Raw genomic sequence first — 26,845 nt, forward strand, 5'->3', positions numbered from 1 at the left:
AAAGTATGGAAAGTATCCAGTTAAACAGTTTTTTTTTTTTCTTCGTGCTGTAAAATCTAATCATTCCATTTAAAAGATTTAAATAAAACGGGGGATGTAGGTGGGATAGGTGGGGGTCTTTTAAACCGGCATTTAGGAGACTATTTAGAACTTTAAAAGGCTTTCATGATTCCTCTTTTTTTTCTATTACTTAAAAGAAAAGGCTGTATTATTTGTCTATATGTTACTGTAACTACCTAGAACACTCTGGAAAATACAGAATACGGTAAAACCTCCCCGAGAGTCTGGTCCCTGAGAGCTTCCGATTCCATTTTCCCTGACCCCTCTTCCAGAATACCTTTTGGCTCAATACATATACCAAAAAATTCAACGTTCTTGAAAGTTTTCTTAAAGGCGCCTGATGCTCTTTGATTCGTTAAAATGTAAATCTTTGCTGTAAATGTTAAAAATGTTCAGATTTCTGTGAAAAGCTAATACACATCTGCAGTGATACTCGCCAGAGTATCATACAGAGATATTGGTTGCATGAGTAATGAAAAGAGTTAAATAATGTACATAAACAATTGTCTTGCTTACATACAGATTTTCCATTTAAAGATGGCCTCCTTTATATTACTCATCACGAGCTAAAGTAATGACATCATATCAATAGAACACGACAGGCGGTAGGACACTTTCGGTTTAAAGACCCCGTGGAATCTTCTCTAAACACGCTGACACATACGATTCTAAGCAAAGAAACATTTCCCAAGGTCCTGCTTTAAAAGTGGAATGAAATTCATGAACTCCTCTCCATCCATAACTGCAGTAAAAGGTAACCGAGATTCTAAAGATAATAGTTTGGAGGAAAGTACTGGAGTTTCCTACTGGAAGATCAGGTAATGTAAGAACAGCACGTGAATCCGACCAGCATATTACATGAGAATGGATACTGTCTTAGGGGTCCTGGATAGGATAAAGTCAGAAGAAGTTTGCGTTTAGAGATCTGGAATGCTCATAGTAGGAAGCTTTGTGGTCCTCAAAGATTAGCCGACACATGAAGTGAAAAATGGAGCCTCTTAGTGGTGGTTGAACTGGCCAAAGTGTGTCCAGAGTCGAACCAGATCCCTATCCAGTTCATGGAGCCAAACCATGACCTTGGTGGACACCATACGCAGATCCAAGCACATCTGGAGCGGGAAATCGCTGGGTTAACAAAGTCCTACTAAGATCTTGAAAACGTACGGGACTCTGGATTAGTTATAAACGAGGCGGCCGTTCTACTGAACACATACACACAGTGCAGGTACCTTGCATGAAGAAGGAGCTGGGGAAAGTGCTGGCGGCCGGCTTCGAGGATGGATAACCTGGCGAATCTCTATTGTAATCGGCAGTGCTTGCTGAAGGAGCATAAACCTGCGCGGACACAGAGAGAAAACAGGACGATTAGGCACAGGGATCGAGTTAAATAAAGAAAATGCATTTTTTGAAGATGCTCAAGGTTTTGCCATTTTGATACCTCTGGGTTAATGAAATCTTCACAAAAGTTACCAACATCAGGCGAGAGCAGACATATATACTTATATATAAACTATATACGAAAATGGGGTCCTGACCCAATACCGATCAATCAAAACTTAAAACCGGGTTTATGCCCATCACATGTATTGATTCATGTACACGGGGATCTCTACAGGCATCTAACGCTCCGTAGTTGTCCTTCCTCTTGCAGTTAAAGAGTTAAACAACTTTGAAGAAACCATATTTTTTCCATTCCAGAAAAAAAGTGAATTACTGGAAGTTCAATATAAAAAGAGTGAAATTATTATAAACATATTAGGGGAGATATAAAACTCCTCCGGTGCGAGTGATCTTCAGACAATTAAGATAAGTCATTAAGACCTAGACCTTCTGCAGACCACCAACGCGACGGGGTTCGTCAGGGAAATCGCTGTTTTTTTTGTGTTTAAACGCTTCATTTAAGATGTGAACATTTGTTTTTTTTAAATATTTGCCAAGTAAATCATTTTTTTCTGTTTCGGAGAACACAAAACAGCCCCCACATAGAAATAGTTTCTTTATTTTCTTGTTTATACCCGATGTAAACACACGACGGGACAACAAAAGCCTCGATGTTCATACGGATCAGTTTAAGGTTTTGATTTTCTGTTTGAAATTTTTTATTTATCCATTTTTGGGGTTTTTTTTAGCTCTTTTCCCTCTTTCTCTCCTCCTTTTTTTTTTTAAGTGCTTCTATCCAGATGGCCAGAAAGACTGAGATGCTGTCATCTCGGTGGTGAAAATGGATACCCTCCTGCCTCCATTTTGAAGCAGGCAGCAGATCACAGCATTGGCAGGCAGCCTATTCTGACAATGTCTTGTCACATCAAAATGAAGGGGGGGGGCGGAAAAAAAACAATTCAACCAATAAAAAGACATCTGCAACATTAACCACTTCAGTGCTTTGGAGTAATGCGGCTGGCAGCGAGACGCGTAATAGGCCCCCGGTGTAATATTTTACCGTTTTATCGAGGCGGCGTAAACTACTAAACATTGCCTGTAACGCACCTTAATGCAGAAACACCATATAAAAAAATGAGCGTTAACCCACTGAATGCTGGTAAGGCTGTTAGTTTGCCCGTTATTCTTGCTGCCATCCTTACTTAGTCCTTGGTATCATTTTATATTGGGAAGCCATATGCCTATCCCATGAATCTTTACATGTATTAATGTCTACCACTTCTGCTGGGAGGCTGTTCCACTCATCTACCACCTATTTTAGAAAAGCTGGAATGTAAACCCCACATACCCATATACATCGTCGGATTTATGCTTATAGATCAATAGCCCTAGCATGTGTATAGTTACAAAGCAAGTGTATAAACATGCATACATAGAGCTACTATTGAAGTGCAAGCTTTTGGACTACCTCTCTATCATGTGTATAGATACAGAGTCGATGTATAGGCATGGGTAATCACTTTTTTATACAATATAATGGCTTCTAGATCTAACCTATTACTGTCTGCCTAGATACGTCCTGATTCTGCCTTTTATTTTAACTAAATCTCTTTGCTTTGAATAAGGTCACCTCTCTTTCGGTCACCCCGCACTTCCCTTAGAGCCACGTCACTGGAATAAAAGAAGACAGGTTTTTATTTTAAGTAAATAAATTCTGAATGACTAATTGTCTGGATTCTATCCTGTTCGTCGCACAAAAAGAACAGCTTTTCCCAGAATGTTTCTGTTTTTGAAAGACGTTTTAAAGTAGAACAAATAAAAAAAAAAGGAAAAAGAAGTAAAGAAGGTGCTCGTTTGCCATGAAAAAATGGAATACAAACTTTACTTGAAGTAGAAAACATGTCGGGGTCTCAAAAGAAAAGACTTAATTAAGCTGTATAATTGATATTTTGTTTTGCTGCACTGTGTTAAAAATGTCTGTCATCTGTTCTATAGAATAGAAAGAGAGAATTATAGCAGTAATGTGTATGTGTGTGTGAATATATATATATATATACACAAAGAGAGAGAGAGAGAGAGAGAGAGAGAGAAGGAAAGAAAGGGAAAGAGAAAAGCTAAGAGAAAGGAAAGCGAGAGAGCGAGAAGAGAAAAGAGAAAAAAGGAGAAAGGAGAGAGAGAGAGAGAAAGAGAAACGAGAGAGAGAAAGAGAAAGGAGAGAGAGAGAGAGAGAAAAGGAGAGAGAAAGGAGAGATACAGAGAGAGAAAGAGAGAGAGAGAAAAAAGGGGAGAGAGAAAAAAAGGAGAGAGAGAGAGAAAAAGGAGAGAGAGAAAGAGAAAAAAAGGAGAGAGAGTGAAAAAGGAGGGGGAGAGAGAGAGAGAGCGAAAAAGGAGAGAGGGAGAGCGAAAAAGGAGAGAGGGAGAGAGAGAGAGAGAGAAAAAGGAGAGAGAGAGAGCGAAAAGGAGAGAGAGAGAGCGAAAAAGCAGAGAGAGAGAGCGAAAAAGGAGAGAGAGAGCGAAAAAGGAGAGAGAGAGAGCGAAAAAGGGGAGAGAGAGAGAGCGAAAAAGGGGAGAGAGAGAGAGAGCGAAAAAGGGGAGAGAGAGAGAGAAAGTCTTTAAACCTGTAACAATGGATAGACTAGATGGGGCCAAATGGGTCTTTTCTGCCATCAAATTCTATGTTTTTAATACCTCTGTATAGAAAGTATAGTGTTTTTCCAATATGGCGCTGAAAGGAATGTAAAGACTGCTACATGATTAAAAAGGTATACAAAGTATCCGGAAGGGTCTCCGAGGTGTGTCACCGTGCCGGACACAGTCCGGGTGACTATGACGATTTAAAGGGGAAAAATGTAACCATGGAAACACCTGGAACACATCTGCTGGATGATCGTTGTTTGCGCTCGTATAGTTGGCAGGATCGTTATCTTTGTGACTGAGTTCCATTCGATTCGATGAGTGTTAAGAAAACATTCAGCTGCCAAAAAAAGAGAATTCTGAACGTGTCGGCCTTAATTATATCGGCTAGGAAACGGTTATATTACACCTGAGCGAAGATTGCTCAAAACACGCAGCGACGGAACGCCTGGCCCAGGTGAGGAACGCGTCCCGGTTACCAGAATAAACTGCAGCACCAAGAAAAGTAGAGGGTAATACAGTGGGGGGATTTAAACATGCATGGGATCGGCATACGGCTCCTGAGAGACCAACGACTGATTAAGGTCTGAGCGCGGACTAAATGGGGCGAAGGGGTCTTATTTATGATCCGTGTTTCTATCTTTGGAGCCAAGAAGAAAAGCAAATCATTAGCAACCCCATTTTAAAACAAAAGTGCATTAGGAATTCTGTAGATCCGTGCCCCCCACCCACTCCATCTGTTTGATATGAAGCCATTGTCCCTGCCGCTCTTCCACGGATACTTACATAGCAATTATTACCCAGAATGCAGAGCGAGCCGACGCGAGGCCCGAGCAGATGGGCTCCGCTTGGCACGCAGCCAGGTTGGCAATAGTGCATACAATGCGCTTTCTGCAGCTGAACAAAATGCATTTACTGCCCCAAATTGCCGAGGTTACCGCTAAGCCCCTGTAATTACACCGTATTGGGTATCAACTAATAATTATAGAAATCTGTATAGGAATTATTTGCAAGAGATGCATTATGGGAATAAAATGACACGGTGGATGGTACCGGTTCCTGAAAGGAAATCTGACATTTTCAGAAATGCCGATGCAAAAAAAATAATCAATGGAAATCCAGTAACTGCCTTCTTTTTGGCCATCGAGCACGAGACATAATGACGGCTCCTCATAGGCCTCACACTGAAATAGTTCAATGATGGCTGTTCATGGAGGTCGGGAGCCTCAGCTCTGCTCCAACACCATCTCCATACGATTATTTCCTAGATGAAAGCTAACCCAAAATATAACCAACTTCTACCGAAGCCTACCATGAGAAGAGTGGCCCTGCTTTTGTGGTAAAGACAGTAAAAACTCCTATTTTAAGGGTCCGAACCACAGGGGACGCTACCAGCTGTATTCTATGAAGAATTGTAACATTTCACTAAGCTACTTCGTTCATGGATGGAACCCTTTGGTGGGATTTGCCTTCTTTGGGCTATGAAGCTGTTCTTCGTTCTCTGGTTCTTCATGAACATTCGTTAAATATCGTTATCTTTGGATGATAATACACATTTTGTTACTTCATATGATAACATTTTGAGACCTTCACATGCGACGGTTTCCATAAATGAAAATGTATTTAACTAAAAAAAAACTTGAAACTGGATGAATAGTTTGTCTGCACGCCAAGTACAATTTATCAATAAAACATTGACGTTACGTTACAGATACAGAGGAACTGAATTCCTAATAATATTGTCAAATTCCTTCTTATCAGTACTTTACAGATTAAATGGGCCGTTAGTGGAATCATCATTCCTAGCACTACTGAACGCTCAAACCATTTACATATATTAATAATTATAATATTTATATTATTATTAATAATAATAATAGTAATAATAATCCAAATATTTGGAATAGATTATTTATAAAGCATTTTTTTCAGGGAATGCTTTGTCATGTGGCACAAGAGCTGGTATGGATTGCTGTTGCCATAGCAACATGCTGCTTTTATGCCTCTTTGGCGTCACCCATGGCTCTTCTTCTAGAAGAAAAAGTATCACTCGACTATGGCCATGCATATCTAATAAAGTGAATTATCTACAATATATCCAAAGGCAAATATATATAAATGTATATATAATTATATATTTGTGCTATAAATTCAACGCCCCAGTTTTTACTGTCACCGGTTATTTATATTTGTCTGGAAATAAGGTTTCCGCAGCATCTAGTTCACCAGGTAAGGTCCCTGCGATCGGAATTTCTGCCGAGTTGCAAGATTTGGTGCGGTTGGAGAAAGAAACCGAAACAAAAGACACCAATTATAATCTAAAGATGTATGTGGTCGGTGTTGTGTACGCCTCGGGCACTCCTTGCCAATCTTGGCTCATCTCTCGTAATAAGGGTGAAACAAACAGGTGGATTAAGACCCCGCTGTTCCCCCGCCAAGCAGGACTATCTCCAATCCAAGTGCGATTAGCAGCATTCATTCAGATATTAGAAAACATGAGACATTATATATATTATAAAATGTTATATCGCAGACGTAAATGCTAAATATTTATTTTATTATTTGTGGCTCCCTAATCTTTTTGACATCCATAGAAGCTAAACATCATTTGGTACTAAAACCAGGTCTAAGAAACAATGTATTTCATTTTATAAAGCCATTCCTGCTGGTTCTATAGACATTATGGGGGTTTGAAGGGCAGTAGAACCCTGTGATACCCTCATACCCAGCAAACATTCTGAGCTCCTAGAAAAGAGGAACACCTGGGGAGGGCAGAGAGCGACAAAAAGGATTAGGTGCTAAAACAGGGACTGGCCCTACTAAACAGGGACAACTTGGGAGGTACACCCTAAAAGAAATGTCTATTCTAATTTAATATGCAATATTTCATGTTACTAAAGGACCAAAGACCATATGAAACTTATTAGCAACCCAAAATGAACCCTTACCAGGTCAACTTTTGGATTTAATGCTGATCTGCAACTCTGTTTGCCCTAAACAGAAATAGCTGTTAATCGCACACCAAATCATCCTTACAGTTCAAAAGTTTTCAAATTATGTATTTACCAATTTTTAAACCCTCTTCAGTACCCCCCCTCCTCATTTTTGTGGCCAAATACCCCCCTTTCAAGCAGAATCAAAGTAATGCCTTGGTTCCTAACCAGGGTATGTGGAACCCATCCGTAGGAACAGAGACGTCTACCTGCCCTTATAGCTGTAAGCTTTAACCCTTAGCATGCCAGAAGGGCAGGGCAATGCATTGTTTAGCCATTTGGCTACCAGGGGATTAATAAGGTGGCCAGTATACCCAGCAGAGGCGTATTTGCACTGGTACTGAATGGATTTTGCGTATAAACTGCAATATGCCATATTCATTCCCGAGACACGCTAACATCATCCTATCCTGCTGCGTGACTGTAATGAGACAATACTATTCCTGTACCCCCCGTGGAAACAAACTAGTACCAACTGTACGAAGGCAGCAATACAGCGTTAACCTTATTAAACTGGCACCTTCTTGAATGTAAACAAGGAATTTGTTTAATTTGTTTCTTTGTATAAATTAAAATTGCAGAGATTGCTACGTTTGAGCCGTACATTCCAGGAGTAGCGCTGTGCTTGAGTCGCACATACACAACTCTAACGAACGTGGATAAAGGAATAAATCAGGGTGTTTCGAGGTATTTAATGCAGTCTTCCTTGTGAGCTTGTGATATATCCAAAAATATACAGCCCCTAAACTAAAAATATTATTTGATCTATACATGTACTGCCTAGTAGTGACAATAGATATACACTGAACAGCGAAAGAGAGAAAAAAATAACTAAAGCCATTTATGCCTTTGATTTCTAATGTTTCTAATTCATTCTGCGGATGTTGCGTGCCATGACGCTTTTGTAAATGGCCCTATCGTGTGACTTGTTGTGCGTCGCGGTGACAGAAAACCAGCTATCCCCGCAGGATTACCAAATAAAAGCCATTTAACATCAAAAGTTTTCACGAGTGTTTAGGTTATTTCTTTAGAATTTGCAACATGAACCATAAAGCAAGCTGCTGCTGTTACGGCCAGGCAGGGCACCTATGAATTATACATTCTGCGAGCCCCATACAATTATTTAATTGAATACATTTTCCTTAATACCCTCTGAGCGCTCGGCACCGGCCTGTGGCACGTGAAGTTTACAGAAGGCAAGTTTTGAATGACCATTTAGGAAACACTTGTTCCTGTTACTTAGCATATTGTATATTTCACACCATAACTATGAAATCTGACATTTTTCTGTAAAGGGCCAAGACGATCACCCACAGTGGAGCCAATCGCAGCCCAGCATTGGGGTTTATGAATAAAAGTGTCCCTATGATAGAGGCAGTATATATATATATATATATAAAACACTTTCAAAAAGATGGTCAGCACTCCAGGTCTTTAAATAGACAATTTCATTTTATTCAAAGTCAAGTCGACGTTTCAGTCATTACTGACTTTCATCAGTTACACACATATATATACATATATATACATATATATATATATATATATATATACACACACACACACACAAAACACACATATATCTTATTAAATAAATTAATAATTAAAAAAAAAAAGGGGTTTACGTTTTTACTGAATCCCCAGCTGCTTGGTCATTGTACCAATGCCAATAAAAATATATATATATATATAAAAAAAAAAAAGAAGAATAAAAATTGAATCTTACTGAGTTTAATGATTTGCATCTAAGCCCCTTTTTTGTTTTCATAGAGTATATAAAGCCGAGCCGAGCCGCATGCAGGTAAAAGAACAAGGGGGGACATGAAAGCCGCTCCACTTTTTTTGTACTTAAACCCCAATATGCTCCGGATTAAAGTGCCAAATAAACCCTTTCCCTTGGCTATTTTTTTTTTTTTTTCCAGTGGGAGGTGAGGGGGGGAATCAATTTGTACGTTCTGACTTTGATATGTGTTAGGGTCAGAGTCTGTTTCCTGAGCTGACCTACTGCAGGTCTACAAAGGGAGGCTTCAGTGGTTTCCTTGAAAGGTCCATAATTTAAGCCAAATGTTAATTGTGGTAGGTGGGGGGGGGCAGGAGGGAAGTGGATGATGAAAAAAGCAGGCCTGTCATGTGAAGTGCATTACCAGACCGGCGTGGAAAGGGCCGGAAGGAAAACCCACCCCTCCTAAGCGTGCGTTTATTCTATCAACCTGCAATTGCAGCAATCAAATCCAGATGTCTGCTTTTCCAGATCTTTCTCACAGGACAAACATGCAAAGGGCCCAGGGCCTGGCGCTGCCATCAGATGATAATTAATACCATACGATACACAGAAAACGAAGGCAAATATAAAGTCATTTACCCCCCCCCCCGGTACCCCTCCTCTGGGGACGGATGAAATTGCAGGTCTCGGCGAGCCGCTAAGTGCAAGGAACACCATGAAAGACAAGTGCGGAGCTGGAATAACCACCTGCGCGACGCGGGGGAAGGTTTCGCCCCCCCCCACCACCACATGTCTAAACCCTGGAGGGGAACGGCAGGTGATAGGTCAACGACAGCCAATAAACTAGCGTCCTCTGCAGATACAGGTGCTCAACGTGTCCTCTCTGCGATAGTAAAAACACAAAAATCCACCTGCAGATCACACTTGGGTAACGTAAAGGAACTCGCTGCGACGGAAGCCAAATAATTGGGAAAAAAATTGCAAAAAAAAAAAGTGAATGAGCGCGGCCACCACAATGGGTACAGAAATAAACCCCACTTTCAACAACGCTCCATGTGACTTATAGGGGTCGTTTAAATCCGCCACCGTTACATTCTTTATGTCACCGCCGGTAGGATTCATACACTACAGGGAGCACTAGACATGCGCAGTACCCACACACACTTTTGGGACACAAACCCAGGTTTTTGGGGTGTAGGGCCTCATACTAAGAGCCATCTACACTGACAGCAACGCAGCCTCCTGGACAGTATTTTTCCTACTTTCTCTGTAAACAAACTGAATCCCAAGGATCCAATAAAACGAAAATCTTTTCCAGATGGAACAGCAGAAACACCGACACCTCCAGTTTACAGGGTCGGCTAGTTTCAAGAACAGAAACTTCTCTCCGGTCCCGTGATGTCATCTGAAACCTAAAAAACAATCCTGGAGTAAGTTTATTTTTATATCCTGGTTTGTGTCTCCGAGTGCTAGCATAATCAAACATCACCTAATCAGTACCACGCTCGTTTGGCGCAAGTTTAAACACCGGCAAAAGTTATCCAGAGAACAGGGACTCTTCTGTATTCGAGCTGCGGACAGCGGGGACATGAAATGAACGATCGCAATAAATGTATTTGTAAATAAAATCCACCATTCTTATTCTAAAGGTTACATTAAGAGCTATTATTGGATTATAATGTTGCGTTAAAAGTCCTGATAAAACCCAAGTCCCCGAGTACAGGTGACAATCCAGAATATCTTTTATTAGAGCCAATTTGTTGTCATCACCGGTGAGTCAATACAAGAGAATATTCATAACGGAATACTGAAGCTTTAATATTTGATAATCCACATTCCAGATCAAACCATAATTAAATCCAGCATTTAAGCCCATCTATCACTTGCGTTATTATTGTTTTTTCTTGATGTTTTTTTAGATTCATCATTTTTTTTCAGATTTTGTTTTATTTTATCACCGGCTGCTGTCATCCATGGTCAGGGCGTATCATGCAAATTAATCTTCATTTCCCAAGATCCATCGGTGAAGACTACATCGGAATCCCGCTGTCAGACCCAACAGGAAGTTGTTGACACACTTCCAGAACTCTAACTGCGTTGTTTTAGCCGACTGCGTATGATCCTCAGGTACAGCTGGACAGACAGTTATATAGTCACATACTTAATCCTTTGTACAGAGGTGTAACATACCTCCCAAGTGTCCCTGTTTTCGTGGGACAGTCCTGATTTTTGGGGCGTGGTGCAGGGTAGCTTCCCCAAAGCTGCTTTTGCAGGCAGTGCGGATCATGGACCTGTTGGAGAGATCCTCTCCCCTGAAATCCATGGAGGTCTGTGCTGTTCCAGCATAGACCTCCATGACTTCTCAAACGTGGCCACCTTGCAACGCTCTCCAAGCGAGCGCAGTGACGCAGCAATTGAACTAAGGTGGTCAGGTGTCCACGCCCCAGGTCATGGCCACTTTTTACCCCTGCCCCCCAAAACCTCTCGCCCACCCAACATATGGTGTAAGGAATTTTCTTGGAGTTGTGAACGAGGTTATAAGGTTAGCTGTTATCATAAAAATGGTAAGGAAAGTTCTCTTTCAATCTCTGTCTTTTTTTGTGTGTTTTTTTTAGTTTTCTGCAGAATTGTTCAACATATTCCTGAAAAAACCATAAAAAAAGACATTTGCCATGATCTAGTTTGACGAAATGACTGCTCCAAAATTAGTTTTAAAGTACGGTGAGGAGGAGAGATCTTCATTTGTCTTCCCCAAATTTTATAACATGTTTTATTGTCATATTTATGCTAAAAGACCAAAAATAACGAGAAAATATGTTTATCTGCAGGGAATAGAAGCAGGAAGGGAATTAACTGAACCAGAATCAGACACATCACAAAGCTCAATAAATCCACAAAATAGCCGTTTATGGAAACACTTTTTCACTTTTAACAAAACAGATACTCGGTGAAACAGAAATGAACTCTTTAATCTTTGCGTGTTTTATGAAAAAAAGGTCACTGATGAGTATATCAATTACGTCGACAAAGAATAACCAGCAAGCTCTTATTGTGTCTGCATTGGTGGCATTTTCTAGCCCAGGATGGCACATACGATGCCAATCACCCTTTAGAGTCACTCCCCGTAGAGCCACTGCTTAATGGCCGGTAAATAGGGAGACCACCGATCTACCCAACGGGCTCTTTACAACTACGGATAACCGTGTTAAGCCGACACAGCCTCTAGACTAAACTTCCATCCGGAACCGCACACCTTTAAAAGGCCGAGCACTGGCATATGACATCATACTTCGACATTCACGAGAAAGATGGAGGAGCAGAGAGGGGTGGCTGGAGAATTAATACGGCACTTGTCTTCATAGGGACCCCACTGTATATTCAGAATTGTCTATCCCCAAACCCTTCTGTAGAACGCCCAGCTCTTTAACTCTTTGCAAAATGCCCTCCTTCTGTCCATCATAATGTCCCCTTCCCTACTACTTACCTCTCTGTCTTGGTACCTCTACCAGATTCCCACCCGTTAAGATGTTGGCATTGGTATTAGTAAATTGGGAGTCTAATTATTAATAAAATGCTAATTTTCTTTAATATAGATACAGTATATGTGTGTCCTCCGTTACTTATCCTAAATAACTGCCTGCTTTCTGTCCAGGAACTACCCCATTTAAGGTCTGTAAACCACTAAGCTGCGATGGGCCATTAGAAAATATAATCCGTCTTCCTGACATCTTATTACAAAATGTCAAGCTTCCATAGCCTTGAAAACCATCTTACAAATGTGTTAATGGAGAAAAATCACGGGTTAATCGGTGGCTGGTGTAGTAGTGTTTGTAAGTTCGCACGTGTTATAGGAACACTAATAATTAGAAATGTTTGCTTAAATGCCAGATTGGATGTCAGTGCCCATTAATAAATCTAACAGCCAAATGTACTCTTACTCCCAAGGGGCCACGCCAGTTAAAGTCAAATACATTTTCCTTAATTAAATGGAATTGTCGTCTTCCTCCCACCATTATACCCAATTATTACATCCTAATCAGCCCTGTTGGGAGACGGCGGTGAATGTGATGTGTTTGAAAGACACAATTACTATAAGCGGTTTTAAAAATTCAGATGTCAGCCGTGGGAGCGGATTTTCAGCCTAGGGCGTGAGGCCAGCTAAATGGGGCCCTAACGCAACGGCAAACAACAGACTACGGGCAATCCAGCACTAGACTGACATGTGTCCCCTTTAAATGTGGAGAACATCTGAAAAAGAGATCTACGTTGCCTTGAAAGCTTGCACTCTAATTCCGACCTATAGGAGTCTTGCACCTTATCCCAAACAGCACCCCACACAAATGGAGTGTTTGTTGCCCGTGTACACCTAGAATGCCAATGTCGGCATAGATGTCCTGTGCCCACCCTCCAATGTCAGGGGCTTCTTTTGCACCCCTGGAAGGCATCACAGGCGGGCGATATGTCATCAGGTTAGCATTAGAGGAATTCTGTATTAAAAGGAAATTTGCGTCCATTGTTAAAATGAAATGCACTTTCTTCTCTTTCCTCTCTCTTTCTCTCTACACCCTTTCTTCTATATTATTGTAAATAATTAAAATAAAATAAAAATGTTACAAAAAAATGCAAAAAATAAAAATACAAATTACCTTTCCCCATGGTGTACGTAAAGGGCATTTTTAATACACGTAACATTACCTAGGTGTATCGCAACCAATATTTATTTGGCGTTTACATGGCCCTCTTGCTCAAGTTAAAATTACATGGGGGGGGGGAACCACCACTACAGTTACAAAAACTTTCTTAGCTATAAAACTATGAAAAAAACAACTAATTGGCAGATGCATTAACAGGCAAAAAAACTGATTGAAAAATGAAGATTACAGGCCCTCGTAATCAAGATAGTGAGCAAGCTAATTAAAATCATATAGAAGTTTGAAGTTTTCAGGGCATGATGTCTTTGTATTATATAACTCTAATAAATTATCTGTGGTCTTATTTAATATATCTAGGTGAATAGATCCAGGGGAACTGAATGCTGAGCGTATCACAGTTTCTTTAAGATGTAGGAAAACGTTCTTTTTTTTTACTCCCATCATTCTCAGCCATTGAGTTGCATTAGAGAAGTTTCCTTCTTTCCTTTATCAGCGCCTTCGTAATAAGCTGCGTAACGTAACCTTATCATTGCATCATTCAAAATGAAACCTCAAGACGACTGGAGAATACGATGATTGAGAAACAGCTCACTCCTCCTCTTCTCTCGAGGGGACCTATCCTCAAAATTACCATTATTCCCAAGGGGGCTGACCCATCATTTACGTCTGAACCTCTGTGATTAGACACGGCTCATTATAATAAAAAAAATAAATAAATAAAGGATATAGGAAATGCAGAGTCAGGAGCAAATATACCCCAAAGACACATCTAGAGACCAAGCAACACAGCGAACATATAGAAAATACAATAGTGATAAAGCATGACTTATGAGACGATCGTAAGAGGTGCCAGAGACGAAGAACTGAAAGGTAACCAAACATGTCTCAGACAACAGGACACAAGAGTAGATGTCTCCATCTTCAACCTCATCCTGCCCAGCTGAGCTGAGGTGGGTAAAAAGGTGATGAATACCCCTGTGAGACATACCCCAGAACGCCCACATATCTCACCTGCTTCTGCCATCATTCCCCTGGAGCAAAGACAAAGCAGAAGGAAACATCATAAAGCTCGCAACTCGACGTCATGAACAGTAACCATGTTTGTAACACAACTTTTAGAAAATTAGATTTTTTTCCCCCTAGCAGAAATTTCCATGGAGGGGGTTACTTTCTAGTGGTTTTTTTAGATAGGGGGTAAGCGCTTCATCTAGCAGTACACCTAATCCAAGGCGTACCCCATGCACTAAACCAAGCATGGAATGGTAGTGGCAAGAGGTGTAGACGCACAATGATCAAGATCCCTTGAAGAACCGGTTCTATACGCTTACCACTTGGACGTTGGCATCGAACACGGACTACGTTTGCGAGTAGCCATTGTGATTTTAAATAAATGCGTTATTGATTTAAAAACATGCTTTTTCTTCTTCTTCCATTACCCTGTTTGTGTTGACTTAACTCTTAGAACATTTTTAACATTTACTTTTAGGGTTCCAAATGTCATAACATACGATACACAACAATGTATTAAAGGGAGGCCGTTCTTTGATGATAACTCTTGGATTTCTCTGTGTTTTGAGTTCAAATGGTCATTCCCACTTATTGAAATGTAAGAACTATTTACTATAAAACGCTCTGGTTTTTACCCAAGCGTTTGTGGAATGTTGGCTGTTTCTCCTATATTCGCTGATATCTGGAATGCTTCTGGAAATCATCTGGACGGGACCCTTAAAGGACCAGGTCTTTATGACTATATTAGAGACTTTGCCCGCAAGGATCTGTCATATTACAGGGAAAGGAGCATCATAGAAATTCAGAATGCGGCCAATAGAGCATTTCCAAAAGGGAGAGCTGGACATATCAACCGAGTGGCATCACTATGCCCAGCCCAGCGACCCTGCGGTAAAGGAAGAGTGTGTGTATGTACGTGTGCATGTACAGTATTCCGGTATCACCTAGCCCTGCATTATATTACTGCTACGATTTGTATTCATAGAATTTGTACGGGTCGGGGGGGGGATGCTTCAATCTGTTCCTTCGCAAATTATTAGATATTTTCCCCCAAAACGTACGATGCGCTTATCGAAGGAGGTACAACTGTTAGTGAAAATCATTTGCATAGGAAAACAAACATAGTGTGAGCTGTTAATGAGTACGCGCTGAACCCCAGTAATTATTACGGGAGAAATAAAAGTTTATATACACCCGTACCAGCCCAAGGATACAGCATCTGTTAGTTTGTGACACTGTTTGCTCCCGATCAGAAAGCTTAATGTGAAGATTATAAGAGCGCGGCAAAAAACTGCCTGTCGAAACTGTTATTTTTGGAATACCGAGGGGCAGGTTCAGCGGCAATATAGATCTGCTACATATTTAACTGTATATCCGGATCTAAACGCTGCGTTATCTGCACTGAATGGATTAAGGAGGAAAACATTATCGTCAATCCCTACACTTCAAAAGGCCGTAGAGTCACTTTGTAACCTGTTGATAGCTATAAATATAAGTAAATCCCAACAGTCCTAGTTTTTGTGGGACAGTCACAATGTTCTGGGTAGCTGCCCAACTACCCTGCTTTTGTGAGCAGTGGGGATTATGGGCTGGTTGGGGAGATCCTTTCATCTCCCTTGACTGGCCCAGGGAGGTGAAAAATCAAAAGGTGTTGGGTGGTCCTGGGCCCGTACACCCACTTCTGGAGATCATCGCCTACATCCAGGGCCGGTCCTGGCCCCTTGATTTGGACAATTAAAACGATTTTTTCTGTTGAAGTCCGGTAAACGGTGCTTCTACCGTCGCTGTGGGAAAAAAAAGGGCGGTGGTGCTTCAAGAGGGTTAAGGTCACAGGGAAAGCAGGTCCCCAATCCTCTTCCTCCGAGGCTGCACTCTTCGGACATGCAGCCCCTTTCCATGCCTCCCAGACCGAAGTCAACTGAGGGCCGAATCTTCCCAAGAGGAGACCTAGGAGTCTTTAGGGACACCTAAAATGGTACTGTATGCTGACAAACGCAACGAGGTTGTAGCAACCATTCAAAAACATTCTGGAGGCTGGGACAGTTTTTTGCACGATGAGGTGGAGTACTTTTTAGGGATATCTAGCAAGAATATGGGGGGTAAAGACCCCTTGGTACTAGAGGAACCTTCTAAAACAAGGTCGAGTTCCTACCCAGGATTCCAATGGAGTCTTCCCAGGGGGATCATGGGAAATAAAATACATTTGCATAAGGTGCCCTGATACTTCTGTACTGGCGTTCTAAGCAGGAAAACACCTTGATAGAGCGAAAATGGAGCATTAAAGCAATAAGGACACGTGATATATGTTTACTCCAGAACTAATAAAAAAAAAAAAAAGGGACTTTTCCGGATTCCGGAGGTTTTCACACAGAATCCTGAGTATCAAGACTGAGACAGGTCCATTAAAAGTGTTCACGTGGCCCAAGAACCCAACACTACTGACACCAATGGGACTTTTTTAAGCATTGTTCTTTTAGTATGTCTGCCGTTGGTGGGATCCAACGCCGCTTCTCTCGCCTCGAAACCTTTAGTGTTATAATGAAGTATTCACCGCACACCGAGCGCTATAAGCCGCAGCCGCGCAGGAGACGGAGTTATTCACTCGCAATTTGCTAATTTGCAACCATAAGGAAAGATGGAAGCATGTTAGATTTCTCATAAGAGTTAATGACCAACATTAGAAAGCTCTTAAAACATGCCTGGGAAGCATATCCTTCAGCTAAGACGCATAATGAGAAAGCGCTAATACGGCGGCAATTCAGCTCTACCCAAAAACAGCTTCTGCTCTGATGTGATTTACGGCATTCAAATAGAGTTGGTGATATTAATAAACATAACTACGGCAGAGGGAAGCTGGCTATATTCACTTGAGACGGAGCTCATGTCTGTCACTGATGTGTCTTCTGAATACTGACAGCCTTCAGCATATATGTGGCTTTAACTTAGTGATTGGATAAGTGGGGCAGCCTCCCAGTTGATGTGGTAGAGGCTAATACAGTGAGGGGATTTAAACATATATGGCGGGACAGGCATTTATAGGAAAAGCGGGCGGACTAGATGGGCTCAGGGGAACGAGTGGCGGATTAGAGGTGCTGTTCCACTTATACAAAACATTAATTGGACTGCTGAGCAAATAAACTTTAGCAGATCTGTTTTTTTATTCTTTTTTGTAATCTTGCAAGAACACTTTAAAAGCTTTTGTGGTTTCCATGGCAACATACCCATGTCCGCGTTTGTGTCACCTAACGATGAAACCTTATCGTATACAAAGCAAATTTTAGCCTTGTGAAAAGGTTTTTCGGGTTTGGACGTTCCTGACGCTGCATGCAGTTGCATTCAGAACAGAAGCCGGATCCGCACCGGGGCCGGTTTAACGGAAGAGCACAAAGAGCTCCAGGGCCCCCCAGCATCCTTACTGGTCCATTCCCCTCCGTCCCATGAATCCGCGATCCGATTGGACCCCGCACTGACACTGCGCGCTCGGAAATTACATCACTTCTCGGCTCACAGTGTCAGTTAGGGAGGGGGATCGCCGCGTGCACGGGAACCAATCGGATCGTTGCTTAGTGAGGGAGCTGCTGATCACAAGGAACATACCGAGGGAAGTAGACAGTGCGTACTGTGTGTTTATGTATACGTGTTTATGTATACGTGTGCATGTTGGGGGAAGGGCGTGAGTATGCGTGTGTGTGTGTGTTTATGTATATATGTGCGTTACATGTGTCTACTTGTTTATGTGGGGAGAGAAACAGGGCTAAAGAGAGAGAATAGAACAGAACAGAGGGGAAAATAGACGGCAAGAGAGAACGCAGAATAAAATGGGGAGAAAGGCAGGAAATCCAGCGACGGGGCCCTTCCTGTATCCTCGCTCCAGGGCCCAGCGCTTCTTAATCCGGCCTTAAATGATTTTGCTGGATGTAAGATTGTTGGACAGTAATTCAAACAGCTCTGCTTATAAGGAACCGATGGCATCCATTGGGGTCTTTGCGTGGGGGTCCCGGAGATTACCAAAAAACTAGTTGGCGATGATCTCAATATTTCTGCTCCTCTGCAATCTGAGAGGGTCACTCAGGGGGCCACTGGGGCAGAAATCTTAACCCTTCAGATACAACTCCCTATCACACAAAGTCCACATCGGGGATGGCTAAACAAAACCTTTTATGCGGAAGTTTGTTTTATTTATTGTAACACATTCTGGAAATCCGTTCGCGTATACGCCGCGCATCTGTGAGATTTAGGTGTTAGATGTGTTTTTAGGGGATGATTGTGTAAATGAGCGACTTATTATAATAGAATGTTCTACCAGGTTTATAATAATCGGATACTATATAAATGAAGACTATGTGCACACGCATCCACACACACACACGTTCGCACCACATACACACATATACATTTATTACATACACAAAGCACGGTGATTTCCATCATTGAGTTACAACTCCCATTACGCTTAAACGGCAGCTGTCTTGTATAGCCTACGAATTTCACGCCAGGACTAACGGCTGCAATCTATCTGCCCCACACCCCGAATATTCTGCACAATGATCTGAAGATGACTTGTATTTAGGATAACGAAGCCGCGGTGAGGTTAACCAGAAGCTATGCGGGAAAACACATAAGGGGGCTTCATCTGACGACACCCAGTAGGGGTCTGACTACGTTACACAATTAAAAACAAGGACAACTTTTTTTTTTTGCCCCACCGGGGAGCCCGGGGCAAATTAGTCGTCCTATAATGGTTGGGCTATACGTAATGACAGGGTTGGAAAGAGCCAGTAGTCATTTTGGCAAAGGAAGTGCGTCCATTTGACAAGCCTCAGCTGCTACAGAACCTCTAGGGACACAGAGCTGACAGTCACCCCGCTGTTTGTTGTCATACTGAATCAAAACAGAATTTCGCAACAAGGGCTACGACTCAGACCGTTCCATTACTGGCTTCGGGGTGGACAAACAATTTTGTATTCTGAATGCCTGAGAGCTATGCATTTAAAGGGTTAACAGAGTGACGGGGAGTGATTTAGTTCATGGGACACAAAGCATTCTCTTATTTTTCCAGTATTTCATATACTAGGCAGGCTAGATGGGCGAACGGTTCTTATCTTCCGTCAGGTCCTGTGTTTGTGCCGTTTGGTGTCGTTGCTTACAGGATCGCAACACGTAAACATAGAATTTGATGACAGATCGGCCCCCGTCCGGTCGCCCGTTTCTCCTGCTGTAAAGACTCAGACCTTGACCAGTCGTTGGTCTCGTCTTAGATCCAGGAGCCGTATGGATCCTTTCCTGGGAACTGTCCGGGTTTTACCAAGAGCTTCCGGGTGAATCGGGACATCTCTGGGTCTCCGGATCACTAAGGGCTAACTCCGGGTCTCGGTATGCCCCGCTCCCCTATTAGCATGTGTCATGCCACGTCAGCAGGACCACCCACTGACATCAGCAGGACCGCCCACAGATGTCAGCAGGACCACCCACCGACATCAGCGGGACATCCTACTCGCATCTCACAAGAGGGGTTCCGGGTAGCCGGAGCCAGAAAAATCTGGGGGTATGCATGCATGCATGTTTAAATTCCCTCAATGTATTAGCCTCTGCCACTTTTGCCCAGCAGCTGCTCCACTTATCCACCACCCTCTCAGGCAAGTAATGCGTTATTACATTACATCTACACCTCTGACCCTCTAGTTTTAGATTATGACCTTTTGTCCTCACGTTTGCCCTCTATTGAAATAAACTTCCCTCCTGGCCGTTTGTATAGCCCTTTCTCGCTCGTCGGAAGCACCGCCACATGCAGCTAACTGTTACTGTTTATGGACAGACAGCAGGACAGAAAGAGAACGAGACATACAGACAGAATACAACTCCCATTACTCTTAATGGCTGGTGGGGCATCTTGTGCCACGAGACGTATGATGTAATATTTTAACAAAATCTAACTGGCAACAACATAATAAAAAGGGATAGAAACTGATTTAAGCAGAATCTACGCGTTCTGTGATGTCATCCATTACAATGCAGTTATATATATATATACCATATGCCAATATCTGTGCAATGTCAACCGGAAACCAAAGGGTTAAAAGGAAAACCAGACTTGCTCAATTTAGATCCCCCCCCCCCAGATAACAATCTTTGGAAATGTTCCCTGTTGACAAACCTTCTTCCCTTTCATGTGGTTTACAGGCAGAAATCCGTTTATATTCCTTCTAAAGACTAAAGAAAGAAGGGTTTTAGACCCACTTTTTCAACGGCTAAGCATTTCCTCCCATAAAAATAAATGGAAAAAATGCATTAGTCATTACGTTTATTTAAAAAAAAATCTTTTTTTTTAATATTTCAAAGAGCTATTATTTTCCAGACAGTTTCACTTCCCAGAGAGATTTCAGCAATTAAGACCCGATCTGACCAACCTTTACACGACCCACTTTATAACAAGTCAAAAGAGATCGGATCACAGGGAAACGGCCAATACACACGATGTCAGATATGATATTATTATTCGTTTTTATAGCGCCATCATATTCCACAGATACAAATATATATATATATGCCATTGTGATCTGGCTCAACTCAGATATGCTTAAAGGGACAGCCTAACGTCCCTGAGACGCCTACGGTGTGGCCAAAATGAAAATAAATACAAAAAAAAAAAGCACTTAACGGACATAGAAGTTGCAGCCAGGTTGCAAAAGCTGCCTTTTTCCTCCAGGGTCAAACATTTCCTGCCATTGATTGGCTGCTTGAAGCTGTCAATCAGGGGCAAGAAAGCGATCCCATTGATATTGTCTGGAACACTTTAGACGTGCGCACCGGGGTTTAAACAGAGTCCTGCGTGCAGGTGAGGACATACGAGACAGGTGGTTGGAATCCGCTGTGTGATAGGCACAATGTAAAACTCACATTGCTAATTTTCGTCTGATATCAATTATGCCCCTTTTTACCCCAAAACACCAAATTAAAACAGGATTTAAGTTGAAATCCTGCATTATATATGGCTATGGCTCTCCTGTGATTGGCTATTAAAATTTTGTCATGGTCGGAGCCCCATTTTCTAATTGAAAGCATGTACGGGAGGCGGTTGGCACCATCAATTCTCCACTGTTACCTTCCACTAACTGTGAAAAGTAATAGCCTGCCAAACGTCTCAATGGGTTAATAAACCAACAGAAAGTAGAGTCGGGCCATTCATGTCACCCCATATTAAATGTTGTAAACTAGGCTAAAACCTTGGCCATGAACGCCAAATGCTGATTGGAGCCGCTGTACTTTGATATGCTATAGATTATGTAGGCACGAAGCGGATAGCATCTAATGGCTGCATGAAAGCACATTCCTCCTGGGTTTGCACATCTGTACGGGTTTGGCGTTACGAGGTGAGAACATACCTGTGTGTAACCGGAGAGGAGAGCGAATGATTGTAACACAAAGTACTGATCTAAACTCCAGGTCGGCTGTACCCATTGTAAAAGAACCCACCAGTAAGCTCTATACATCGATCGCTTCCATATATATGATCATTCTACAGTAACTCCATACGATCTTAAAAGACGGGGGGGGGGGGGGGTATGGAATAGAGTACCGAAATCGTAGAGTTTGAACCCAATTGTGTAATCTTTACACTCTTTAGTAAAAAAACAAAGCTGTATGGAGGCTGGTGTGCGAGGAATGCAGGTGAACAGACCACGTGGGGTATCAGGTAATCGGCGCTCAAGGAACGCAGCGGATTATGTTCATGTGAAAAACCCTGAAATATGTAAACCATGAAAATGAGCATATCCAATGAACAATGCAGAATAAGAGCCAAACTCGGCTTCCACATATTACAAATACTTTATTTATTTGTAGCTACCAAAGATATTCAGCACTGTACAGATCGGCTGCATTTGTGTACGTGTGTGTATGCGTGTACGTGTGTGTGTGTATGCGTGTACGTGTGTGTATGCGGGGGGGTGTGTGTCAGCTTTCTGCAGGTTTTTGGATTTTTGTAAATATATAAGATCCAAATTAAGTTTTATGTACAGCTACCATTAGTAAAAAAAAATAAAAAATAATAAAAATAAATAAATAATAATTCTTAGTATAATATTAAATAGGAAAATGTACTTCTTGAGAAAATCGGTATATTTCAAAGACGTGCGCTACTCAGATCGGCAACCAGCGTAGTATTCCATCCTCGACTTCAAATGAACACGGCCTCGCTCGCGCAAGCGCAGCGCTTATTGAATGGAAGGCTATTAAACATAACACTTAGACATCACATTTCATTTGTGTTGTTTTATAGAGCTCTTCGCGATTTTGCAGGAGCTAAATCCTGGAAATGGTTTGCAGGGCAGAACGCAAACAATATTACCCCGCGAAAAAGAGAAATGATTAAAGAAAAGGGAAAGATAAAAAGGATGATCTCCCCAGGTGCTGCGGATCAGAGAAAATATATATCAATCATAAACTTTAAAGAAGGCACCGGGGAGAGTATATCTGACAAACAGAATGCTACAATGTGTTCTTCATCGCGTGGAATGTAACATAATACGTTTTATTTCTAGGCAATTTGGAGGAGCTGGGGGGCTCCTTCTACATTTCGCTGTTGGTTTTGCCGGATATATATCGGTGGGGTTAAAAGAGGCCGGATTGCCCCCTTGTTAACACGCTACCGTATGCTCATCCGCAGGTTCGTCCCAACAGCTGTGGTATAAACGCCCCCCCCACACGTCCTCCCAGAGATTACAATGAAGGGTCTCAGGTTGAATGTCGTTTGGTCTCCATCATGGCCTCTGGAGACAGCCTGGCAACTATGCGTTTGTATCGGTTAGACTGAGACCCCCTTAATATCTCTGGAGCGCCACACACCCATGTTATATGTCATCCTGCTATTTACGTGCTATGCCAAAACTGCCCTTAACACATACATAGGGCATCCTCGGAAGATGAACGCAGCGGTAATAACCAACAAACGCTAGCATGGGTCAAATTTAACAAGAAAAGATAGAAAACTAGGATTTTATTCTTATTTTACCTGATATGCCCGGGGAATAAAAACTGTTTAGACCCTCGATGGTGTAGGCATATTCCACCCAATTATTCCATATCTATGTATTTATTTACCGAATTCCAGAATATATTCGTTCCAGAAAATATTCTTAAAATATTACAGATAAGTACGGAAAGCAGGTTTGCAGGAAATCAAATCAAAAAATAAATAAATATTTTTACCTCCCAAACCCCAAAAGGTAGTGTTTCTATAGCAACGGGGTATTAATCATACTTTTTAAGCATGCCTATTAGCAAATTATGAAATTTTAATAAAGTCCTTATAGGGGTCGGAAAAAGATGCTACAGGAGTTAATTTTTCTGTCTTCTTTACGGAATTATTGAAATCTGATACCAAGTTGGCCAAAATGTCCCAAGTAGTCATCTTATAAGATAGGTGGAACTTCATTGTGAATTTTGGCATGCACTATACGCAATGCAATAAATATTTTAGGATTAGAGTGAAAATAACTTGAAATGTATGATGAGAATTTTTTTTTTAGGAGAAAAAACAAAAACACCAAATTCCAAGAATGGATTTACCAAACCCAAATTGGACAGTTTGAGCACCAAAGATATTGAGCTGTGTTTAGAAGAAGCAGCCCTGGTTTATCAGGAGGCTTACACTCATTTTCCAACGGACTTTCCAGGGAAATACAGTTTCCATGGCGGGTGAAAGAGTTAAAAGATTAGAACGCTCTAAGGTCAGAGACCCGAGTCTGGTGAACGCTAAATTCCACACTGTGCCTCAATCTGTCATATAGCACAGTCTGCGTACCTTCTATAGGCTGCTATTCAACATACGGAGCACACAAAGGCATAAGGTGCTTACAAAAAAAACCCCAACAGATATTAAAATCAAAAGGCAACATCGTCCCGCAGCATTTATTTCTGTAAACACAGCAAATGGGAAACACATTTAAACCGAAACAGGAAGCAAACGGCACAATTTCCTGGCACGTCAGCTGGAAAGGTATTTAAAACCATTAGATCTTTATGTTGCCCCCAAGAACGTACAAAGGAAAAAAAGAAAACTTTGAAGAGGCTCCCATACGTTATTATAGGCTACTGGCCATCAAAGATTAAACAGAATCAACCAAATCCATACCAGATTTATTATTATTATAATTTTTTTTATTTAGGGATGGCGGGGCTAGTAAAGGAACGTCCAATATGTTAACTTGCTATAAGGGAATAATTAGGGACATAACACAGGGAAGCACGTCGGAAAGCATGTAGCAGTTTGTTATAACTGCTATAACTGATGGGGGGTTTTGGGGGGGGGTTAAAAATACAATAAAAAAAAATATATGATTGCTTAATCAAAGTCCCTGGGCTGTAAATAAAATAAAGAGCAGCACCTATAGAATATAATGCAATTATAATTAATATTCTATTAATTGTATTACATTAACTAAAAATTATGTAATACTACAGGAGTGTTTAATAATAAAAAAATATATATATATATAAAATTAACAATCATTTATGGTTAAAAGCACTACTTTACACAAAAAGTTATGGAATTTTATATCTGGACTTGGCTACCTGATTTTTTTTTTATTATATTTCATTTTATTATATTTTTTGCTTACATTTATCAAACAAATGCCCAGAAATTAGTTTTGGTTTTAATAGCTGCTCGGTTTGGAGATGCAAAAAAAAAAAATGTGATATTTTATGTAATGTTTCAGAAATTAACCAGAACAAAAATCTCTGTGTTTCTCACTCATATGAGCAAATATTAAGAATCAGCAAACACCAAGGTTTGTGGGGAAAAAAAAAAAAAAAGAAAAAAAACGTATCTAGAATAAGCTGCACTGACCAGGATTTTTCCCGCACGTATATCTTTTCTCAAAGAGCTAGTTAGAGAGGCAGAGACTTGTAACTGGGGAAAAAAAGGGCAATTAGTCTAATTGTAGGTTTCGCTATATAATATAACTTATGCGTGTATGGATACTGGATGAGATTAACCGCTTATGTTCTGAAAGGGAACATCATCTTGGGAAATGTAATTACCAGGTGCCCGGAACAGAGGGACTCGGATAAAGTACTTTTGGTTCAGTTCAACTTGAAAAACAGCATATTCACTAACAATAAGAGGTGTTGCGTTAAGATTTCCTCTACAATAGAGATAAAAATAGAGGAGCTCTCTCGTGAGAACAATAGACAAAAAAAAAAAGCATGAAGTTAAAATATGACATCACACGTAACGTACGTAGTTTAAACTCCAGTTACCTGACCGGTCATTTGATGCATGAATATGTAAGAGCTGATTAATTGTAGAGATGCTATTACAAAAATATGATCGGCATCTCTTTTTTTTTTTTTTTTTAATTTCAGATATTTTGTTACTTAGCAAGGTCCTCCATAATGCCAGCTCAACACGGTTATCATGTAAATTATTTTAGAAGTGTGTTTTTTCTCTTTTTTTGGCCATATTTTCCACCTTCTTATAAATTGGAAGCTGTTTACAGCATCAGAGGGAAAGGGGAAAATAAAATGAAATACATTATGAATGATTGAGAGGGTGTAAACAGATGACCTGCACAAAGAAAGTTATGTTTTATAATTCAGTAGCCAAAAGGACAAGAAGAAATAAAAAAATAAAAATAAAACATTGCCGCTATCATCAAAACCTCCAAAATGCATTTTCAGCGGCGAGCTGTTGGCATACACATTCTGGGCAAGATGCCTGGCACCATATCAAAAACCGTACAATGCAGAATGTGTGCCAGAACAATACCCGTTACATAACAAACAAAAATCTGCTTTGTGGCGTATACTTTTTTTTGCGGTATGGAATTATCATCATTTACGAATCCTTTCCCGCACTAATTCCATGGTCAGCTGTGAGCACAAAAACAGGTCACCTGCGCCAAACAGTGAAAGCCTGGTATTCTCACGTTAACGGACCATTTTAGTTCATGCCCGTAAAATATTGAATTTATTTTCTAATCATTTATCTGACAATGGGCACCACTGATTCATCACTTTATTTGTATTTTTTTTTTACATTTTAATATGGGAAATTGCATAATTCTATGTTATCAATTGTACATTATTGGTAATGACAAATTGGATTTATTTTTGTCACATTCTTTTAAAAATCTAATCAATTTTGTGATCGAAAAATTTACGTTTTGTAGATCCTGTCACAGAGAATACTTCTCTAGATGGTAAAATACAAATATGTATCTACAATGTGCCTACAAGTTCATAATAAAGGAGAAAAAAAACTTTTAGGGTCATGAATAGAAGTGTAAAAAAAAATAATATATATATATATATATATATATATATATATATATATATATATATATATATATATATACACACAATTCATTTTTTTATTTGTTTATATATATATA

General features: G+C 40.8%; 1 protein-coding gene across 10 annotated transcripts in view; it reads right to left on the minus strand.

Moving 5' to 3' along the window:
- The window catches only part of LOC149284221 (transcription factor 4-like), a 171,451-nt gene that overhangs the window by 20,840 nt on the left and 123,766 nt on the right, over positions 1–26,845 (minus strand). For 9 of the 10 annotated variants that reach the window (XM_089497022.1, XM_089497020.1, XM_089497021.1 and 6 more), the window contains one exon: positions 1,290–1,395. In XM_089497022.1, the coding sequence (XP_089353148.1) occupies positions 1,290–1,395 (106 nt within the window). Of the gene's footprint in view, positions 1–1,289; positions 1,396–5,451; positions 5,470–26,845 lie in introns of all 10 variants that reach the window. The other variant, XM_089497016.1, reaches the window with a different exon arrangement.

The sequence above is a fragment of the Sceloporus occidentalis genome, unplaced genomic scaffold (assembly GCF_023333645.1).
Source record: "Sceloporus occidentalis isolate IW3139 unplaced genomic scaffold, rSceOcc1.0.p SCAF_97, whole genome shotgun sequence".
Taxonomy (NCBI): domain Eukaryota; kingdom Metazoa; phylum Chordata; class Lepidosauria; order Squamata; family Phrynosomatidae; genus Sceloporus; species Sceloporus occidentalis.